The sequence below is a fragment of the Dasypus novemcinctus genome, chromosome 13, assembly GCF_030445035.2.
Source record: "Dasypus novemcinctus isolate mDasNov1 chromosome 13, mDasNov1.1.hap2, whole genome shotgun sequence".
In the NCBI taxonomy this organism is placed as follows: domain Eukaryota; kingdom Metazoa; phylum Chordata; class Mammalia; order Cingulata; family Dasypodidae; genus Dasypus; species Dasypus novemcinctus.
Genome location: NC_080685.1, coordinates 96,556,065 through 96,576,860, shown reverse-complemented (window position 1 = coordinate 96,576,860; position 20,796 = coordinate 96,556,065). Strand labels below are relative to the sequence as shown.

General features: G+C 49.0%; 2 protein-coding genes across 7 annotated transcripts in view; one reads left to right on the top strand and one right to left on the bottom strand.

Moving 5' to 3' along the window:
* Positions 1-13,664, top strand: part of KCNH1 (potassium voltage-gated channel subfamily H member 1) — a 442,833-nt gene extending 429,169 nt beyond the window's left edge. For both annotated transcript variants that reach the window (XM_058275155.2, XM_058275156.2), the window contains exon 11: positions 7,907-13,664. In XM_058275155.2, coding sequence (XP_058131138.1) covers positions 7,907-8,758 — 852 coding nt within the window. In that variant the 3' untranslated portion in view covers positions 8,759-13,664. The remainder of the gene's footprint in view (positions 1-7,906) is intronic.
* Positions 13,605-20,796, bottom strand: part of HHAT (hedgehog acyltransferase) — a 373,363-nt gene continuing 366,171 nt past the window's right edge. For all 5 annotated transcript variants that reach the window (XM_058275157.2, XM_071207710.1, XM_058275159.1 and 2 more), the window contains one exon: positions 13,605-17,428. In XM_058275157.2, the coding sequence (XP_058131140.1) occupies positions 17,337-17,428 (92 nt within the window). In that variant the 3' untranslated portion in view covers positions 13,605-17,336. The remainder of the gene's footprint in view (positions 17,429-20,796) is intronic.

Below are 20,796 nucleotides of genomic sequence, written 5' to 3'. Positions count from 1 at the left end.
CTGGAAGTTCTGCTCATGCTCAGTAGGTCTGGTGTGGGGCCCGGGGATTTGGGTTTGTAATAACCTGTCTGGGTGGTTCTGAAGTACAGCCAGTGTGAGAACCGCTGATCTAGTCCGACCAAGGAGGGGCATGACTTGCCCAAGGTCACACAGCGGCAGACTTGGGACAGTGCTTTCTGCTGCTCTCTGCATGTTCCAGATGGGGGATGTGTGTCTGAATGCAATAAAAACCTAAATAGGTCCCTTTCGGTGTATCCATGCTTTTTCTATGATTCATAGCTCAGTCCCCGTTCATTTATGCAAACCATTGAGAAGTGACAGTATATGTATTATTTTTACTCTGCAATCTGAGCTCCTTCAAGTAACTGCTTCCCCTTGGTGCCCTCCCTGCCATCCCCCCACCCCTCACCCTTTGCTCTCTCAGGACTCCAGATTCGCCCGCCAGGCCTGCCTCTCCCCTGTATCTGCCGCTGGGCCCCTCTTGCTCAGGCTCCTGCTCCCACAGGCATAGGCTTGGCTGGGGCTTGAGACAGGCTTAGCCTTGAGAGGGCCTGAGCTCGCCTTTAATGCAGCTCGGAAGAGGTGATCGATTGTCCTGACTCAACTCAGATCCCGGAGGGATTGGTTTTCCAAACAAAGTTGAAAATAGTCGCTCAAAAACCCCTGCAGCTTGAGGGGCCAAGTGTCAACTCAGTTCAGCTCAACGAGCATTTATTAAAGGCCTCCCGGGCGCAGGGCCGTTGCTTGGCGCTGCCTCAGAGGGATCCGAGATGGATGCGCAGGCGCAGTGGCACCCCTGCCCTGGAGGCATCCTCCGTCTGCACGTTGTGCAGTCAGTCAGGCCCTGCTCAGCTTCTGCTCGGGCCTCCCATGCCCAATGTGTCAGACAAAGGAACACATGCCCCTGTGGGCTGGCGGGCGCCTGGCTGGTCAGGAAGGATCCAGACTTATGCCATCACTGGTTCCTGGATCAGAGCCGGTCTGTCTCTAGGGCTGGGCCTCCAGTGGGCAATTAGGGGGCACATGCACTTCACACCTCTTTCTTGGTGTGGCCCCTGTCTAAGAGTCCCTGATGAGAAGAAGAGAGATGTCAGGGCAAGAACCAGCCCACAGCCTTACCTTCTGTTTCTCACTAGTGTGACCTCGAGGAACTGCTAAGCGCTAATTTCCTCAGCTGTCAGTTCGTGATGGAGGCCCCTGCATGCCTCACAGGAATTCTGCATTACATTTGATAGTGCACCTAGTGTACGGAATAAGCCTTGAAACCCAATACAAAGTATTGTTAAAATCATTCACTTTGTTCTAAAGGAACCTTAGAGATGATCTCATGCAGTGGTTTCCAAAAGGATTTTTTGGGCCATGGAGCCCTTACCTTAAGGGTTAAATGAAAACTTACAATGAAGCCCCGTACTTAAAACAGAGAAACAGAAAGAAGTTAAGCCAGCCTGGCACTTCTCTGACGGGAGCTGGGGAGCAGGCTGCCCGCCGGCAGGGGCGGAGGTAAGGCAAGCAGCTTGCTCGGTGCCTCGCCAGGCCTGGAATGAGCACTGCCGGCTTCAGATCCTCCATCCACCCTCTTCCCATGGTACCAGATGGCCTTCCAGAGGAAGGTCCTACTTTACACAAATGAAAAACTCAAGAGCAGTTGTCCTCATGGCAGAAGAGTTCATCCCAGAGCTACTTCTAAATAGCAGCTCTCTGTGCACATGTAAGAAACACTGGTCAGGCAGAGATGATGAAATCAGTCTGAAATGAGGATGAGTGAAAATGGATTTTCTCTACATCCTGCTCTTCCGGGGCCCACGTGTTGTACATAGATCGTTCCACCTGTCATCTCTTCTTCTCTCCCCTTTAGACCACAGACATCAGAAGCTGATCGGGTTTTTTTGGCAGGACACCCCTCCTTTAACCCTAGCATGGGCCTCACAAGCAGGGCAACAGCCATTATTCACTCACTGATCTGTTCACTGATTCACTGACCATTTATTGAATACTTTATATGCCAGGCATGATGCTGAAGATGGAAGAAAAAAATAATGCATTATGTCTGCCTTCAGCGTGCATCAACCTAAAGAAGAAGACAAACGAGCAAAGCATTCTTCTCACAGTGGGTGCAGGGATCTGTGATGGATGTACGTGTGGCTCCGCGTGCTTGGTGCCAGCGGGTACAGGCTTCTGACCTGGGGGAGGGTCCGAGAAGGCTTGTCGGAGTAGATGAACCCTAAGATGAATCCTGAAGTCAGGTAGTAGGGATGGAATAGGAGATGAGACTGAAGGCAGCTTCTAGCTCAGTGAGCAGGGATTTTTCCAGAAACGGAAATTCTTCATCATGGCCAGAGAATGACTGAGGAGTGGAAGGCAGTGGAGTTGAGCAGGGACCAGTCTATGAAGGCCTCATAAGCACACCAGGAAGGTTGGCCCTGATTCACGCCTGTCCACCTGGGGCCAACGCGCCTGCAGTTGGAGACCCCGAAACCCAAGCTCCAGGGGCTGAGCAGTGGGGTCAGAGACGGGGGGCCCCACTGGGCTGAAACCTGGAAGAGGAAGCCCCGTGCTCAAACATCAGGACTACACACACAGAAGGCGCTTCATCCCCCAGTGCTTCCCAAAAGGCCTGTGGAGAACACTACCCATTTTAAAGAGAGCATCTGGGGGAAAGAGTTTAAGAGATGCTGCGTGTGACACTCTCCTGTTGGACATTTGTAAGGCACATTAGCACGTTAAGGCCTTGATAAGTCCTGCGTAAAGCAAATAATTTAATATTGCGGTGTGACTCAAACTGATTTCACCTTGAAACACCCCCCACCCCCACAGCACTTGTTTAAACCCCTCGGAACACTTTGGAAGAACTAGACGGGCTTGTTCTCCAGGCCACTGGCCAGCCATGTTCCCCACAGAGAGCTCCCCGAGCTCTGGGGCTTGGGGTCTTGTCGGGCATTCCCAGGGCACAGTCGGGCACGGGAACCCGTGCACCATCTCTGAGCGGTGAGACTGCGGTGTGGCCGGTGCCGGCTGCACAGACCTCCCTGCCGTGAGCCACGCTGCCACCTGCCCACTCAGGTCTGCCACACTACATGCAGGGTCATGGCTGCCTCTGAGACAGACTCCATGACTAACTTCTCCAAAACAGCAGCTGAAATTAGTAAGCAGAGCCCGAGAACCCAGAGCAGCGAAGCCGTCAGGGCGCATCGCCTCTGCAAGAACTCTTTTTACTTGGCCCCTTGGGGGTTGCTGGTTTCAGCCTCGGGTCCTCAGAGGAGCCTCTTCCCTGCTTCCACCGCCCGCAGCTGGAGACAGGGGTGTTCAGGTGGCGCTGCCCCTGGCGCAGGGGGTGACGGAGGGCAAAACTAGGATGACCTTTTAGAAAAAGCCAGAGGCTTCGAAAGGGTCGGCACAGCCCCAGACTCTCACGTCTCCCCCCAACAAGCGCCTCAGTCAGTCGGTGCCTAAGTCGCCTCCCAAACGTGAGAATGTGCTGCCCGGGCCGGGCCACGGGCCTCACGCCGCGGCAGGTTCTGACTCCCGAGGCAGCTGGTTGGAGAACACAGGAGATCACGCCCTCGAGGAGGAGCTGCTGCCTCCCCACGTCAGTGCCACCATGTACGACTAGTAAGCCTCTGCAAACCCAGACCCTGCCGCACAAGCTCTCGCGGTGTGCGTTGACTCCTGAATATCTTAGGTAGTACTTCCTTTTTTCTTAATCTTAAAACATCTGATTTCAAGTCTCAGGGGTTGCTTCTCACCTTTGATGCTGAGAGAGTTGGTAAAAGGACCTTGTGTGTTTCTAGCCAAACCTCACCTTTTACAGCATTGGTTATCACCTTTGTGATTTCATCTTTCAGGCAGAAGACACTGGCCCACTGATTAAACAACTAGTATTTACCTATTATTCATTTACTAGTCATTCCTTCCACAAATATTTATGAAGGGTTCCTAGGTACCAGGTACTTTCTAAGTGCTGGAAATAGTGAACCAAGTAGAAAATCCCTATCTCTTAGAGCAGATAAATACATTTCTAAAAAGCCAATGTACAGGGAAGCAGACATGGCTCAACTGATAGCGCGTCCACCTACCATATAGGAGGTCCAGGGTTCGATACCCAGGGCCTCCTGACCCATGTTGTGAGCTGGCCCATGCGCAGTGCTGCTGTGCACAAGGAGTGCCGTGCCACGCAGGGGTGTCCCCCGCTTAGGGGTGCCCCACATGCAAGGAGTGCACCCTGCAAGGAGAGCCACCCCATGTGAAAAAAGCACAGCCCACCCAGGAGTGTGCCACACACACGGAGAGCTGATGCAGCAAGATGACACAACAAAAAAGAGACGCAGTTTCCGGGTGCCACCTGACAATGCAAGCGGACACAGAACACACAGCAAATGGACACAAAGGGCAGACAACAGGGGTCGGGGGGAAGGAGAGAGAAAGAAAGAAATCTCTAAAAAAAAAAGCCAATATACAATGTGACATGCAAAGTACTGTGCTAGGCCCTCAGGGAGCTTTTGGAGGGAATAAGATATGGATGTAAATCATTAGCATCTTGTTCAGGAATTGTTGCTACAAGGAAGAGAGACACATGCTAACTAGTTCAAGTTAAAAAGGGGGATGTTGCTAAGAATCAGATGTACTGCAGATATAAAGGGCAGGAACTAGAGCGATCAGCTTTAAAAGCCTTCATCTCTTTTGGGTACCTTCACATTCTCTCTTTCATGCCTTCCCTCCCTCCTCCTTTCCTTTTATCCCTCCCTAAGAAGGAGTGTGGGCAGGGAGGAAATAATTGACATCTCTATTACAAATGGATACAAGAGATAATAATTAGAGGGTGTGGTATGAACACATCAAGGGCTGTTAAGAATTGGGAGGAAGAAGAGATTACTTAGAGTGCAATGCAGTCAGGGAAGACTCTCTGGAGGAGGTGGTGTTTCAGAAGGGCCTTAGTGTAAGGAGGATTTGAACACCAGCTGGAGGTCAGGGGCCATTCCTAGAACACAGAACAGCGCGAGCAGAAGCACAGAGGTTGAAGCCTGCCACTCCCTCAGATCAAGGAACTGGGTAAATAAGTTGGGAGCGGGGACCTTAGAAAAGGGCCTGGTCTTTTCACTTATCACCTCTCCAGCCTCCGGGCCTTGAGCTGGGGTCCGGTGGCCTTCAGAACCGCCAGGGTTCTCCTGCGTCCTGTGGCTCGGGTCTGCAGGCCGGACAGCAGGCCCCGCCGGGGTGTGGCTGAGAGGCAGCAGGGCAGGCCGAGAACCACACTCACGGCTGGGACAGAGAGGGGCCGGGCCGGGGAAGCAGCCAGGCCTTGGTGGGAGGGATACCTGCCCAGTGGGACGCAACTGGGCACGGCATGAAGATTTAACCAGGCAGCAAGAGGGGTGGCTGTGCCCTTTGGGACCCGAGTGCAATGACACCTGGGCCCTGGGGGCTTTGACCCGGAAGTCAGGCGACGTGCTCGAGTCTCCAGGCTGCCTGCCATCGGCGCGCTGGTGAATCACTAGCGTGGTTCAGTGGGCTCCTCTGTGCTGGGCACTGCGTGGTTCAGTGGGCTCCTCTGTGCTGGGCACTGCGTGGTTCAGTGGGCTCCTCTGTGCTGGGCACTGCGTGGTTCAGTGGGCTCCTCTGTGCTGGGCACTGTAAAGTGACAGCCTCCGTGGCTACAGCTTCACGGAGGGAGTGTCATCTGAATCTAGAGGCAGCAAAGGGTGACACCTTGAGAGGGCGGGGACGGGATTCCTTTTAGTTTCGACAGCGGGGCAGAGCTCCCACATGAGTCATCTTGGGTACGTTTCACACCCCGTCTGAAAGGCAGATATCATCCCCACTTTTTAATAAGGACACTGAATCTTAGAGAGTTAAGACGCTGTCTGAGGCCACGCGGCTAGGTGGTGGAGCTGCGGCGTCACCGTAATTCTGACACTGAAGCCCAGGCCCGGGCGCGTTACTTTGTGTGGCTTCCACAGACCCACAGAATTCCCCAGGGAGGTTCTGGGGCGGGTCAAAGGCCACCTGCACGGACTGTGAGGACGGAAAAGCTGCTGCTCCCCTTTCCATGTATCTCTCTACTTCTCAATACCTCTGTCCTCAGAACGGGGGCTCACAGAGGAGACGATCTGTTGTAGGTTGCTTCCCACAAGTTCACCTATGGGATGGGTCAAGTCACATCCCAGAGAGAACTGCCATGTGCATTACAAGGCTTTCCCATAAGCAGAGGCCTGGGGGAAAGTCTTGTAATTTGTGGCTTATCCTGCATTTAGAGCAGATTACTGAGTCTGCTTTGCTGATGGTCTGACCATCAGTCTGACCATGAACTATTGTCACCTCCAGGAAGTCCCTCTTGGCCACCTGCTGGATCTGGGGTTTGACGATGGGTACAAGTCCCTTCTGGGTAACTTATTCGTTATGAGACATGTAGCTACTCTGAGCCTTGATTTCCTCCTCTCTAAAATGGGGCTCATAATACACCTTCCAATTACTTACCATGCTATTGGAAGGAACATGTGAAATAATGTCAGAGTCCTGTGAGCTGCCCAGTGTCTGTGGTTAGTGTGGGGACAAGCCCGAGTGCAAGCTCCTGGAGCATCTGCTGTAAGCGCTCCAAGGCCAGGGGCTTCCAAGGGGAGCTTGCTTCTGCTTTGCGCAGCCAACCCCATTCACTGCGGGTGCAGACCTGCGGTGGCGGCAGCTTAGCACACCCTGCTCGAGGACCCGGCTCAACTGCCTTGCTCTGGAGTGTGGTTTGGCCAGAGGTGCTCAAACCCTCACTCCTCAGAATCTCCTGGCGAGCTGCGAAAACACATCCAAGGTCCTCCCCTCTGGAGATTCTAATGTAGTAGGTCTAAGGTGGGGTCAGCTGAATGATTTTTTTGTGTGAGGTTCCAGGGCTGGGATTGAACCTGGGACCTTGTGTGTGGGAAGCCAGTGCTCAACCACTGAGCCACATCGGCTTTCCTGAGTTGGTTTTAGCATTTGTTTTGCTTATTTGTTTTTGTTTTTGTTGTTGTTTTTTAAGATTTTATTTCTCTCCCCTTCCCCCTGCCCCAGTTGTCTGTTCTGTGTCCATTTCCTGTGTGTTCTTCTTTCTGTCTGCTTCTTTTGTTGTCAGAGACACCAGAATCTGTCTCTTTTTGGTTGCGTCATCTTGTTGCATCAGCTCTCCGTGTGTGCGGCGCCATTCCTGGGCAGGCTGCACTTTCTTTTGCGCTGGGCGGCTCTCCTTACGGGGCGCACTCCTTGCGCGTGGGGCTCCCCTAGGCGGGGGACACCCCTGCATGGCAGGGCACTCCTTGCGCGCATCAGCACTGCGCATGGGCCAGCTCCACACGGGTCAAGGAGGCCCAGGGTTTGAACCCTGGACCTCCCATGTGGTAGACGGCTGCCCTAACCACTGGGCCAAGTCTACTTCCCTGCTTATTTGTTTTTTTCAGGAGGTACCGGGAACTGAACCAGGGAACTCCCGTGTAGGAGGCAGGTACTCAACTGCTCGAGCCACATCTGCTCCCCCAGTATAATGGTTTTTGAAAAGGTCCCCAGATGATTCTGAATTGCAGCCAGGGACAGGTTAAAGAATACCCAGGTTCAGAGGCCAGGACAGTCTCGTGGAGGATGCCATCTGGAGTCTCCAGCCTCCTGGTGGGTTGGGGATGGAGAAGCTGGGGGTTTGTCTCTCTTGAAGAGACAATGGTGAGAGCCAGTTCCCTGCTGCTGGAAAGCTGGGAAAGAGTGTCAAGAAAAGGAAAGTGGTCTCAGCCCCTGGGAAAGGGCCCTGGAGGCCCTGCAGAGACGCGGTCATATTTGGGGCCTCAGTGTCTCGGTGGCCGTGGGCTGCAAGGAGAGGGCTGCCGCGAGGCAGAGGGGCTGAGCCGCTGCAGCCGCCGCCTGGTAAACTCGCCCGTGTCGTTCTGTCTCACTCCAGATCGTGTTCCGGAAGATCAGTGACGTGAAGCGGGAGGAGGAAGAGCGGATGAAGCGCAAGAACGAGGCGCCGCTGATCCTGCCCCCGGACCACCCCGTGCGCCGACTCTTCCAGAGGTTCCGGCAGCAGAAGGAGGCGCGGCTGGCGGCCGAGCGGGGCGGCCGGGACCTGGACGAGCTGGACGTGGAGAAGGGCGGCGCGCTCGCGGAGCACGGCCCGGCGCCCCGCGGCCTCGTGAAGGCCAGCGTGGTCACGGTCAGGGAGAGCCCGGCCACGCCCGTTGCCCTGCCGCCCGCCCCCGCCGCGGGCGCGCCCGACCCCGCCAAGCCGCCCGCGCTGGTGGCCGACGGCGCCAAGGCGGGCGGGGGCGACTGTGCCAAGCGCAAAGGCTGGGCGCGCTTCCGGGACGCCTGCGGCAAGGGCGAGGACTGGAGCAAGGTCTCCAAGGCGGAGTCGATGGAGACGCTCCCCGAGAGGACCAAGGCCCCCGGGGAGGCCACGCTGAAGAAGACGGACTCGTGCGACAGCGGCATCACCAAGAGCGACCTGCGTCTGGACAGCGTCAGCGAGGCGCGGAGCCCGCAGGACAGGAGCCCCATCCTAGCGGAGGTCAAGCACTCCTTCTACCCCATCCCCGAGCAGACGCTGCAGGCCACCGTCCTGGAGGTGAGGCACGAGCTCAAGGAGGACATCAAGGCCTTGAACGCCAAGATGGCCAAGATCGAGAAGCAGCTTTCTGAGATACTCAGGATATTGACTTCGAGAAGATCCTCTCAGTCTCCTCAGGAGCTGTTTGAAATTTCCAGGCCCCAGTCCCCAGAATCAGAGAGAGACATTTTTGGAGCGAGCTGAGAGGGCTGTTAAAAAATTTTTTTTTAAAATCCAAGGCGGAAACCTGTGACCCGGCCCTAGACACCTCCCTCCCCCCACACACACCACAAGACCAATACTTTCCAGGGGAGGCTTTTCCTGACCGAAAATCAAAGTGGGACAAGCCGCCTAGGCATGCCGCTCGCTCTGGAAAAAGACGTGGGAAGAGGAGCGTGCCACCGCCCGCAGGAGGGCAGCTGCATCTAAACTGTCTCTGCACAATTTTGGAAGAGGGGGCACGTCGTCTAAGGGTATCTTCCTTCGTTTTTAATTTTTTACTACCACGCTGTTTGTAAAAGATAAAAACTTCCAGAAGAGAGCAGCCGTTTGGGGGCCGGCAGGAGGGGGCCTGCGAATCCCTCATGTACATACCTTGCTGGGCTCCTGCACCAAGATCCCCAAGGACTGCAGCGGGCGGGGACTTCCCAGCACGCTCTGCGCACGTCCAGCCCGTTTCTGACATCACCGTGTGTTTTCCTACAGTGGTCATTTGTAACAAGCTCGGGATGGGGAGGGTAGAGTCCTTTCAGCTTTCTGTCTCTAATGGTTACAGCCAAAAAGCAGCTGCAGGTGCCGTGGGCGCCTCCCGTAGACACTTAGAGCTGGGAAGGCTCAGGGCTCCCTTCTCAAGCGCAGGAGCCGGAGGGGAGCCCCTGGGCCCCAGGGGTTCTCTGGTCTGTGGCCGGCCTGCTCCTACGGGACAGCGGGCAGGGAGGGTCCCGGATGCATCTCTGGCCCCACACCACGCTCGCCTCACCTCCCAGGCCCCTGGGGCTTCTTCCCCCGCTCCAGCCTCTCCCCAAGTGTTCCTGTGGCATTCCTCAGGGTACAGAGCACTGGCAGGAAGGTCATGCGCCCAGAGTTGCTTTATTAACAAAGCAGACACACATACAACCTCAGAAAAACGATTGTAGCAAGTGCTATGTTTGTATTATGATTCTCATTGGAATTGCTCTTCAGAGGCTTGTATTTTGTCCACAGCATGGGGTCAGTGGGACACGTAGGAGCCATGCCTGGTCTTATTTTAAAGCCAGCCTCTTTATCTCCTACTAACGTCAGTAGGACTTCAAGAGAAACTGAAAAGATTGAGGGACCATGATTGTACTTTCTTCAGCAGCCGGAAAAAAGAATGAAGCAGCAGGTTTTCAAACTGATGGACGGAGGTGGCCGCATAGCTGTGGTCCATGGAGAAGGGACAAGCTCAGAGTGATGGTCATGGAGCTGCCAAACAACCCCCCACATCCCTGTGTCATTGTCACATGCCTGGAGCACTCCGTTGCCTCATCGTCTCAGGTTTGTCCGAGTGTCAGGGCTTCTTTCAGTGGCCTCTAGAAAGGAAAGAGAAGCGGGCGCTCGCTTCCAGGCTAGCCTAGGGGTGTGCCCTGCAGAGAGGTATCAGGAACCTAAGAGTCGGCACACGAGGCTGGAAGTTCAGCGGTGAAAACCGGGCCTTGGAAGAGGGGAACTAGGAAGGCACGGGTGTCCGGACACTGATGGTTGCCATCCTGGTCCAGACCACGAGGGGCAGTGTGGCGTCGTCAGGGCTCTGCCCACCGCTTGTGTTGAGCCGCCATGGTCCCCTCCCCAGCACCTCTGCCCAGCCTTGTTTTGCCGAAGGGCTTCTGAATCGCAGGGTTGATGTCCCTCAGTCCTGAAGGGACTGGCAGGGCGGGTCCACCCTACCAAAGCTCCTCGGCATGTCTGAAAGCCTCCTGTCAGGCCTGTCCACCTGCCCCTAGGTCTGCTCAGCTGCCACGGGCCCAACCCAGGACTCAGCCTCCGGCTGTCCGGGCGGGGCAGGGCTGCCCTTTCTTCCTCGGAGCTGGCATCAACTGGCCTGGTGCAGAGGGCCTAAGGGAAGGATCGAACCCTTGACCTCCCTGGTCCTAGGCTGGAACATAATGAGATTTAGCCTCAGATGGTCACATACAAAGAAGAGGAATTGTAATTTTCCAAGGCAGGTCATGACTGTTTGTGTCTGCATAAAGCTGTGGGGCTTTCAGCCTCTTCAACTTAGAAGCTGCCAACTAGTCCTTGGACAGAGGCTGAAACGTATCTGGAATCCCATCTACCAGCTGCCCCCTTAACTTTCTAGTTCGCCATTCCTCAGACATGCTCCTTAACCTGCTTCTCAATTTTAAGACCCATTACTTTTAAGGCAGGGCAGGGGCCCTAATAACCCCATTATTCAGCTTCAGAAGGACCTGCCCTGGTGACTTTTCATTGCCTCGTAGCTCTCTGGGGACTCGACAACAGGCTCACGTCCAGCCCCTGCAGGTCCTTCACTCCAGCTCTACCTAAGGGGTATGGGTGGCTGTTAGAAGCAACTCCCCATCCCGGTTCAAGGGGCATAGATACTGGCTAGGCTTTGCAGCCCGCCGTTGTTGGGGGAAATAAATCTTGAATTGCCCCCCAGATTGACTCCTGGGATTCAGACTGTCCTAATGTCTGGAAGCCCAGATCCTGTGGGGGCAGTCTGCTCACCTCAGGGCCACATGTGCTCCTGTGGATGGCAGGAGGGCACCCACCAGTGTGGTTGTATAAGCGTTTATTCTTCTCTAGTTAAGGACTTTAGGAAATTTTGCTCTAATTGTTTTCTCTGAAAAACAAAAAACATTTTTAAAACGAGCCAAATCTTTTCTTTCATTTTTATGACACGCACCTGGCCGCAGGCCACGTTGTGCTAACTACCTTCCCTTGCTGGGACGTTCCTCTGGGTTCTCAAGCAAGGACCATGAGCTTCAGATCCCACTGGCCTGAACCTCCAGTAGAAACCATTATCTTGGGGTCAAAGAGAGGAGAGAAAACAAAAGTTATCAGGGATTGGACTGAACATTTAGACTTTAGGAAAGCTATGCGAAGAGATACAGATTTGCCGGAGATTTTGTTTTCCTTTTTGAAGGGAGGTAATTGCCAGTGGCTTGATCTCCACTAAACGCCTTACTGTGAATGTAACTTTCAGGGAAGTTCCACTTCCCAGAGTATCCTGGCAGGCTGCTGTAAAGCAGGGAGGCCCCTCTCCCCTCACGTGGCTCTTCTGCCGGTGGGGTAGTGGGACTGACAGTTGAGCCCTAGAAATAAGACGGCCAACAAATGGTGTGCCGCCTCCAGCATGCATGTCGCCATTGCGCCTGCCCACGATGGCTCCTCCGCTGGGCCTGGCGGACGCTCCAGTGAACGCAAAGGGAGGCAGTCGTCTGGTTGAGAAGCCCTGGTCTAGTGCACAATTTTTTTTATCTCCACCTTCACCTACCTCTTTCCCTCACGCACACCTGGCTTGGTTCTTTCTGAGACCATTCTTTACACCCTTGAACTCAGACTAAATCTGATGGCAAAGAGTCTGAGCTAGCCGTAGTGGCTTTTAAAACCTGATGCTACAGCATGGGCCCAAGTGTTCAAAGCTGTGCTGATTCCAGCAGCCTTCCAACAAAGTTTTGGGAATACATTTCTTGCTTTATTCTTATTATCCAATTCCTGGGGCCTGTGTTACCTTCTGCCTCCTAGATCATCTACAATGAGGCTGGCCAAACAACAGTCCCTTTCCAGAAGCCTCCTCTTTCAAAAGTAGGGACAGGAGCTTCCCCTCCCAAATCCTTAGGTGGAAGGTGAAGGTATTAAGGCAACTATCAAACATTTTATCCAAGCCTGTGGGAGGTTAAAGAACTTAGAAATACCAGGTGTAGGAAGATCCTCATCTCCCCTTGTTGCACTGACTACCATAGCTCACCATTTCTCACACTCCGAAATTTTAGGAGCCCTGGTAGAACGGCTACTGAGAGGCATTTGATTAATATATTGTGCAATGATGTGCAATAAAGATGTTTAACCTTAAAGCCCTGGAACTGAACTCCAACTGTGAAGCCCTGACGAGGCTCTTCCCTCCCTCCTCACAGCATCGCTTACAGAGGAGGCCTGCTGAGAGCATGCTCAAACCCCAGGACAGCCTCTCCTCTGTCAGAAAATCACTTTTATTGCTCCACATACGGCCTTCCTGCTCACTTCAGTAGAATGATTTTCACCAGCTCCCTTGCCCTCCAAATGGAGGAGACGCCACTGTCCTCTCAGCACCAACTGCAACCATCAGAGAAAGCACCTCTTTTCTCAGTGAAGGTGTCCATGTGGAGGAGAATTTTAAGTTCTACGTCACGGTTCAAAAGGATTAATGTGAATTTACCTTCAGCTTCAGTTAGTTTCAAGTGAAGCTTCATTCTTTTGCAAGCCTCTCTGACTTATTCTGGAGCCTCTAGAACTGGACTTAAATCCCCTGCAGATGACGGGGCTGGAGGGTGCCCTTCTGCCCCACCATTAAATGCTTTTCTAAGAGCCATGGTCTCTTTTGCAGCCTGTGACTTCTGAGTCGTCAAACGGAGCCACCAGCTGTTCGATGAGAAGTTCACAGATCTTGTATCAGGATATGAACTGATTTTGTGGTAAGAAAGCTGCAACTCTCAATGAATGTATTCTCTTAATATTCAGATGCTGTATTTGTGCGTCAGTTGGAGACGGCCCACATCTGATATTTAGCCGGCACTGCAAGGAAACTTCTCGGGAGCAGTTCATTCGGGGGCTTCTCCTGATCATCAACACTCTTTCCACTGAGGCCCGCCAAATCTTTTATTGGGTTTTTTCTTTTTCCTTTGCATCTGTCACTTTGTCCAAATGAGCATGAATAAAGAGAAGTGCAAATGAGCTGATACTATTTTTATGGTCAGCTGGGGCTGCTGCCAGGAACTCCACTGTCTGTGGCTGGAGAATGTTAAGAGGAATATGCAGGCCCCTCCACTGGTGATATTCCCATCTCAACATTTTTAAACAAGCACAAATGATATTTGTAAAAAAAAAAAAGTTTAATTTTATTTATTATGGTAATAAACTATTTTATACATGATACTTGCTTTTGCATTTCCTTACATAATTGGAAGGCTTTGAAGTGGGTGTTCTAGCCTAAGATAACAGAATAAGGATGGTATTTTCTACTCCTTTTTAAGAATTTGGGATAGCACTTATAATTGTGGTCTTTGCAGAACTTAGAAATTCTAGAAATTAGGAGTCAAGTACTCCTTAGTGAAAGAATCCATGGAAGGTGCTTTGTCATATGATCTTGAAATACAGCTGCTTCTATTATACGAATGTACAGAGATGCCTTCCAAATCTGGCATCGTTGGAAAACTGCGGTATGACACATAATTGATATAACATACATCACAAGTTGACCTCCCGCTGAGAAGGGAACTTTTAAAATCTGAACAACTTGCATGGAAGTCTGTATAAAATATAGTAATGCTTCCTTGTCTTTTAAGTCATAGTATAAGGAACATAACTGGATGACTCTCTAGCAAGAGCATGAGTTCTGATGATGGGTGGTCTCAGAATCTGTTAAGGTAGAGGGCCTCTTGTCCCTAAGCTAAACTGTCCAATACAACAGCTCTGTTTCCGTCCTGTGAGGAGGAATTGCTTCCTGCTCCTGACAAGACTCCACAGTACTGCCAGTCTGAATTTTTTATTTACTACCCAATAGACCACGTTTCAAAAAAAGCTCTTTTCTCTTATAGTCAGTCTAACTTAATTCAGGTTGGAGGAATCTGATCTACAAGCCAAATTCAGGCCTCGGATGGCTCTCATGAGACCACACTATGAATACAGCATTTTAAATGATGTTCCTCCCACTCCCTATTACTTAATTACATTGCCGAAAGGCATCATAAAAATAATTTCAGGGTATATTGTTTAAAATTACAACTGACTGATGTTCATTTCAACAGTGTCACCTATAAAAGCACTAAACATCACATTCTTCAGATATCCTTAATGGTGAAAAAAATCTCTCCATGAGTAGGGTTTTTGTAACTAATCCAAAGGAACTCTGATACAGAACCAAATAATTGATATTACATTTGGGTCCCAAATGGGTTGCGACCAAAAAAAAAAAAAGGTTTTGTTTTAAAATTTTTTTTCTTTTAAAGAAAAGCCTCAGGCTTTCTCAAAACGCACTGAGAAAGCCCAGCACTATCAAGATAATGCGGCTGCTCACGCTGACCGCGCTAAACGGAGCTCTAGCGCATAGACATGTTTCAGAAGGTGTGCAAATAAATACATTATGGTTACTTTCTTATATTTAGTAAAAATTATTATTTTAAATTAATGTGAGCAGTCTCAATTTCTCTAAGGGGAAATCATCCCCTCTTAATTACGATTCTCCCAATATACAGATCATTAAACAATTACATGTATCATCAATATATTTCCTTTCTAGGTCTGTAGTTCCTAGAACAAAAGATTTTCCGCTATTGTTTCAAACAAGTTAATCCCAAGAAATAACAAAAGTTTTAAGTGTTCTTGCGTGGTTCCCCAAAATTAGTCAAAATTACTGAGGCTTAGCTGTCCTTCAGTGATCTCGCTCCCTTCCAGGGAACTGCCTTGGAGACCTGCTCGGAGCTCTTGGGCTTGCTCAGAGCCAGGCTGTGGTCAGAGGACCCTGGGGCTGGACGTGACCTCGGGACTCTGTCCAGTCTGCTTCCCAGCACCCCACTCGAAACTGCTCGGGGCTGATGACCGGGAAAGTGCCATGTCCTCAGCTGGAGTTGCACTTTCTGCTCAGGCCCTTCGAGGGTCCTTTAGTTAAAACTACTTCAAGATTTTAGTTCCTATGCATGAAGAGAGAAGCATTATCATTTTTATATTGTAGTTGACGAGAAGTAAGAGGTTAATGCATGAAAACAAGGGCTCTGGATAATTCCTGAGGACTGTGCTGAATCATACAATAGTTTAAAAGAAATTCAGGACTATTACTTTCAAATATGTCCACAGACTCTTCCTATGTCGTTTAAAGGATTAATAATCCTATGTGTTTTAGATAAATGGTGTCTTTGGAAGAGTTCAAAGTACTTTTGTATTATTTACACATATACATACATTAGACACTTCCCTATAACCATCTTTATGTGCCTTTTTTAGAAAGTCCTTTCCTTCCGTTAAACTTCTGCCAAACTCCCACTAACTGATCACAAGTCCTGAGTTAGTGTTAGTCCATGAAGTTTTACCATAGTCATTTACGTGCTCCCTGTTACCCCAAGTCTTGCCCCTTCCTTTAAACTTCCCAGCACTTTGGGATTACTTGCCCCATGTCTCCTCTCCTTTACCAAGCCAGCTGCTGGACCTCCTGTGGCCCAGGTCTGCAGGCCCCTCTCTGGCCATTGCTTCAGCAACACAGTATGTGCCCACCCATGTCATCAGCCTCTGGCCTCCTCCCAGCTCTCGTCCAAGCAGAGAAGCTGGGAGGACAGCAAGTCAGCAAAAGGACTGGTTTACACTGGAGGAGTGTAAATCTCACTGAGTTCAGAACCACAGCCAGGACATCTGAGGCAATGCGGCACAGACCACATTCAAGTCAACCTTGCACTCAATGAAAATGTGATCTATGTACTTGAGATGTGCTTTAGATAAGTTCTCTCATAATTGGATACTATGGATTCAAATTTGAAAGCTCCCTCAACCCCCCCAAAACCCAAAGCCAAACAAAAACATTCTAAGTGACCTACTAGCTGGGGTCGTTGTTGGCTGTTTTTCGGCATCTTTCTAGAGGAGTGAATAAGCAACAGGTGATGTCAGTTTGTTTAGATGTAACATTTTCCTTAAAAATATTAACAGTAATTCTGCAAAAATGTAAATTATTTACATGATCAAAAAGGCTCCATCTTATATGAAAAGCAAACAATATAAACCACTGAGCATGAGGAGAAATGACTGTTGGGACTTGTAGAGGGTAAAAAAGACAACAGAAACCTTTTGTGACTTGCCAGAGAGCACCAGTCTGTGAATAAATTCTTCTCTGGGCTTTTAAATTCTACTTCTTTATTGAGAAACAGTTAACTGTCATGTAGAGGAACTACCATACTTACACCTCTCTGCAAGTCTTAGGAACCAAGCAAACAAATCTAGACTACCTGATAAAGTTCAAAATACAAGTCTCCCTGGGTACTGACTTGGAAGGCATGGACAACTTCTATATACTCTGACTAGATAATTAGAAATACAGCTATGGCTTTGTCACCTTCCTGCCAAGGAGAAGAAGTGTGAAGCCTCATACCCTAGAATGGGTTCTAGAGACTGCACCTGCAGGACAAGGGGAAGGGATCACTTAAACATCACCAAAATGTTTCAGAAATTTGCCCAGTGGAGGACAGGCCTATCATGAACCAGAATTTCTATGCCTCAATCAAGAAATGTGAATATTTAATACTTGGTCCACAGAACTGGGTTCTAAAGCACCACATCACCACGTGCACTTGGGCAAGACACGGTACTGCTCCAGGCCCCAGCTTACTCAGCAGGAGAATGGGGGTTGGAGTAGATGATCTCTAAGGCCCCACAGTTAGCAGGTTCTCTGGCTGTGAATTTTCTTTGAGAGCTCAAGCTCCCAGTCTTGGGGTGAAGTAAGCTGAACAAAAGATGAGCAGATCAAGCACAAGTCCCTTGGAGATGACCTTAGGGTGTGAGGTCAGGGTGAAGCACCATTCGTCTTGGAGGCCAGCAGTGAGGGTGGGCCTGGGACTGGGCAGCGTTAGTCCATGGCATACGTCTGGGCCCAGGCAATGCCCACGTGGGCGTAGCAGTACAGGAATCCCAGGACAGAGAGGGTCACCCAGGGCCAGCCTGTAGGTAGGGAAGGAAAGAGATGGAAGAGCCGTGAGAAGTGGCTGGTGGAGGGTGGGGCTCCCACAGGTGGAAACTGTCCCCTTTGGAGACAGCAAGTGAGAACCACCACAAGCCTCGGTTTGCGCCATAAGACCTAAGACGCTTGTCTCCTGGACCGTTCTCCCTACATGGGACCCAGCAGTTTGCATCCTACATTCCCAGTGGGTTCAGCAGCAAATGAGGAACACACCATCACAAGCTGAAGTCATGTTAAAAATAGATCAAGCTTTTACAGGATACATACTTAGAAGTTAATAATCAGAAAAGAGTCCATGAGTCCCATAATAAATCTCAAAAGACCGACTGGCCATTTTAGTGTTGTTTGTAAGCACACAGAAGAGGGATCCTAAACTAAACATTTGCTTTAAAAACTTGAAGCTATTAGTGGTTCCTTCTACAAATAGCCGTCCTAGAGTATCTGATATTCTTTTTTTCTTCTTTCTAAAATTATACAATCCTTCCTGCTGAGTGCTCTGTTATTAATGATCTCCATGCCTTTTTTTTAACATTTTTTAAAAAGATACTTAGATTACATGTTACATAAAAATATAGGAGATTCCCATATGCCCTGCTTCCCATGCCTCCCACATTTTCCCACATTAACAACATCCTTCATTAGTGAGGTACATTCATTGCAATTGATGAACACATTTTGGAGCATTGCTACTAAGCATGGATTACATTTTACATTATACTTTACACTCTCTCCCACACAATTCTGTAGGTTATGGCAAGATATATAATGGCCTGTATCGGTCATTGCAACAACGTTCAGGACAATTCCCAAGTCCCCAAAATGCCCCGTATTATACCTGTCTTTCCCTCTCCCTGCCCTCAGAACCTTCAGTGGCCATCGCCTCCACATCAGTGATGTAATTTCTTCCATTGGTAGAATCACAGTAAGTCTATAGTAGAATACCAGTAAGTCTACTTTAGTCTGTAGTTCATTTCCCAGTCCTGAGGACCCTGGGAGAGTGATGCCCACTCCACCGCCATGTCTTCTTTATGTTTCACTCATTCAAATGTTTATTAGGAGCTGTGGAAAGCCAGAGCTGCTGTGGAAGTTACTGGTTGCCAAACAGAAAGATCTAGTCCGGTGTCAACAGCATTCCTAGTCCAGCTGGGGGAAGACATACACATGCCACTAGGATTTATGAAAGTGCTAGATATGGCGTATACAAAGTACACTTAAACTGCGCCCTGCATTTGTCAGATGTAAAAGGCGAGAGAGAACATGTAAAATGTGGGTGCACGGGAGCCAGCAGGTGGGGCAGCGGGAGGGATGAGGTGGTGGGAGCCGCTAAAGGTTATTAAATCCCTCGCAGGCTCTCTTACTGCTATGTCAACAATTAGCTGCTAATATTGTTAATATGGCATAAATAAGTCATTCCAGCATAGTGGGTAAGTGTGCAGGCTCAGAAATGGGATAGATATTAGTTCAAATCCTGACTCTGCCTGTTATCAGCCACATGACCTTAGGCAAGTTAACAGATCTCAAATATAAAACTAGGGATAAACAACTTCCTTCACAGGGTTCTCATAAAGATTGAGTGAAATGGTGGGAAGCCTTGCATGGTGCCTGGCATATGGTGAGCATGACAGCAGTGAAAGGGCACAGAAATCTTTCTCCACTTGCTTCTTAGACTAGCTTAGCACAAGAATTCTCCTGGGTCCTGCAAGCAAGAGAAGTGAGGGAGGCAGAGGGCCCCAAGCAGCCTGCCTCTGGAGCCAGCCCTAAGGCCCTGCCTCCCGCTTGCTAGTCAGCCAGGTACCTCCCGGCTTTTCGCTGCAGTCCAGAGAGGCAGAGTTTAACTCACCCTCACAGGGTCTCAGTTTCCCCAACTATACAATGGGAGCTTTCTTCTTTTGTTTCACCCATCAGATAAAATTTATTGAACTTACCTTTCATAGGTTTCTCTTCTTCCTAATGCCATTATATGCTATTATGATGGTGATGTTCCAGCTCAGAAAAAAACAATTATTGCCTTGAACTTTCTTTTGAGAAGTATACTTCTGTAGGAAAGTGAATTTTCGTGGTCTACATTAAGACTGTAGATAGTAGTATTGACAACGACTCACCCCCACATATATCTACTAGGCAAATAATCTTATGTTTACCCCTGAAGAATTTCAAACTTAAGGAGCACAATAATTTTAAGGGAAACATAATAGGTGTTAAATTAGAAGGAACATGAATGACCATCCTGTTCAATATCTAATATAGAACAAGTTTTTAATACCTCATTTTTCCTACTTTCACATTAAAGTGCTGCTATTAACAAATAAGATGATTTTGTTATATATCCTTGTATCTAGGTTATACTATTAATGTGCCGATTTTTGTTGCTTATAAAATCAGTAATGGTTCAATATGGAATATTTGTACACAGATATAAATAACAAGTTTTATTTCTCATTTAATCCCACTTTTTACAAAGCTTATCATTGTATATAAATAAACACATACAAACATACACATTTTTTTAACCTGATCTTCATAAAATACCATAAAAATTATTTTTCTTCAGCTTGGAACTTCAGAAATGTCTTTTTTAGGAGAGTTGTGAGTTTATAGAAAGATCATACATAAAATACAGGGTTCCCGTATACCACTCTACCATTAATACCTTGCATTAATGTGGTACATTTTTTTACAATTGATAAAGTGCATTTTTATGATTGTACTATTATTGATAGTCCATGGTTTAACTTAGGGTTAACTGGGTAGTGCAGTCCAATGGATTTTTTCTTAAAATTATTCTAGTAACATATATATAACCTAAATCGTATCCTTTTAAACACATTCAAATATATAATTCAGTGCTGTTAATTACATTCATAATGTTGTGCTACCATCACCATCATCCATTTCCAAAATATTTCCACTGTCCCAAATAGAAACCCTGTACATTATAAGCCTTGACTCCCTATTCCCTACCCCCATCCCATCATCTGGTAACATATTTATTCTAAATTCTGGCTTTATGAGTTTGTTTATTCTAATTATTTCCTACCAGTGAGCTCATACAATATTTGTCCTTTCTGTCTGGCTTATTTCACTCAACATGATGCCTTTAAGGTACTTCCAAGTTATCGCATATTTCAGAACTTCTTTTTTTTTTTTTTTTAATTAGAGAAGTTGTTGGTTTGCAGAACAATCATGTATAAAATGCAGGATTCCTATACACTGCCCTCCCCCCCCCCCCCCCCCACCAACAGCTTGCACTGGTGTGGGACATTTGTTACAAATTGATTATAACTCTTTTTAATAATTGTACTGTTTTTAACAGTAGATACCTTTGTTACAGTTTGATGAAAGATTATTA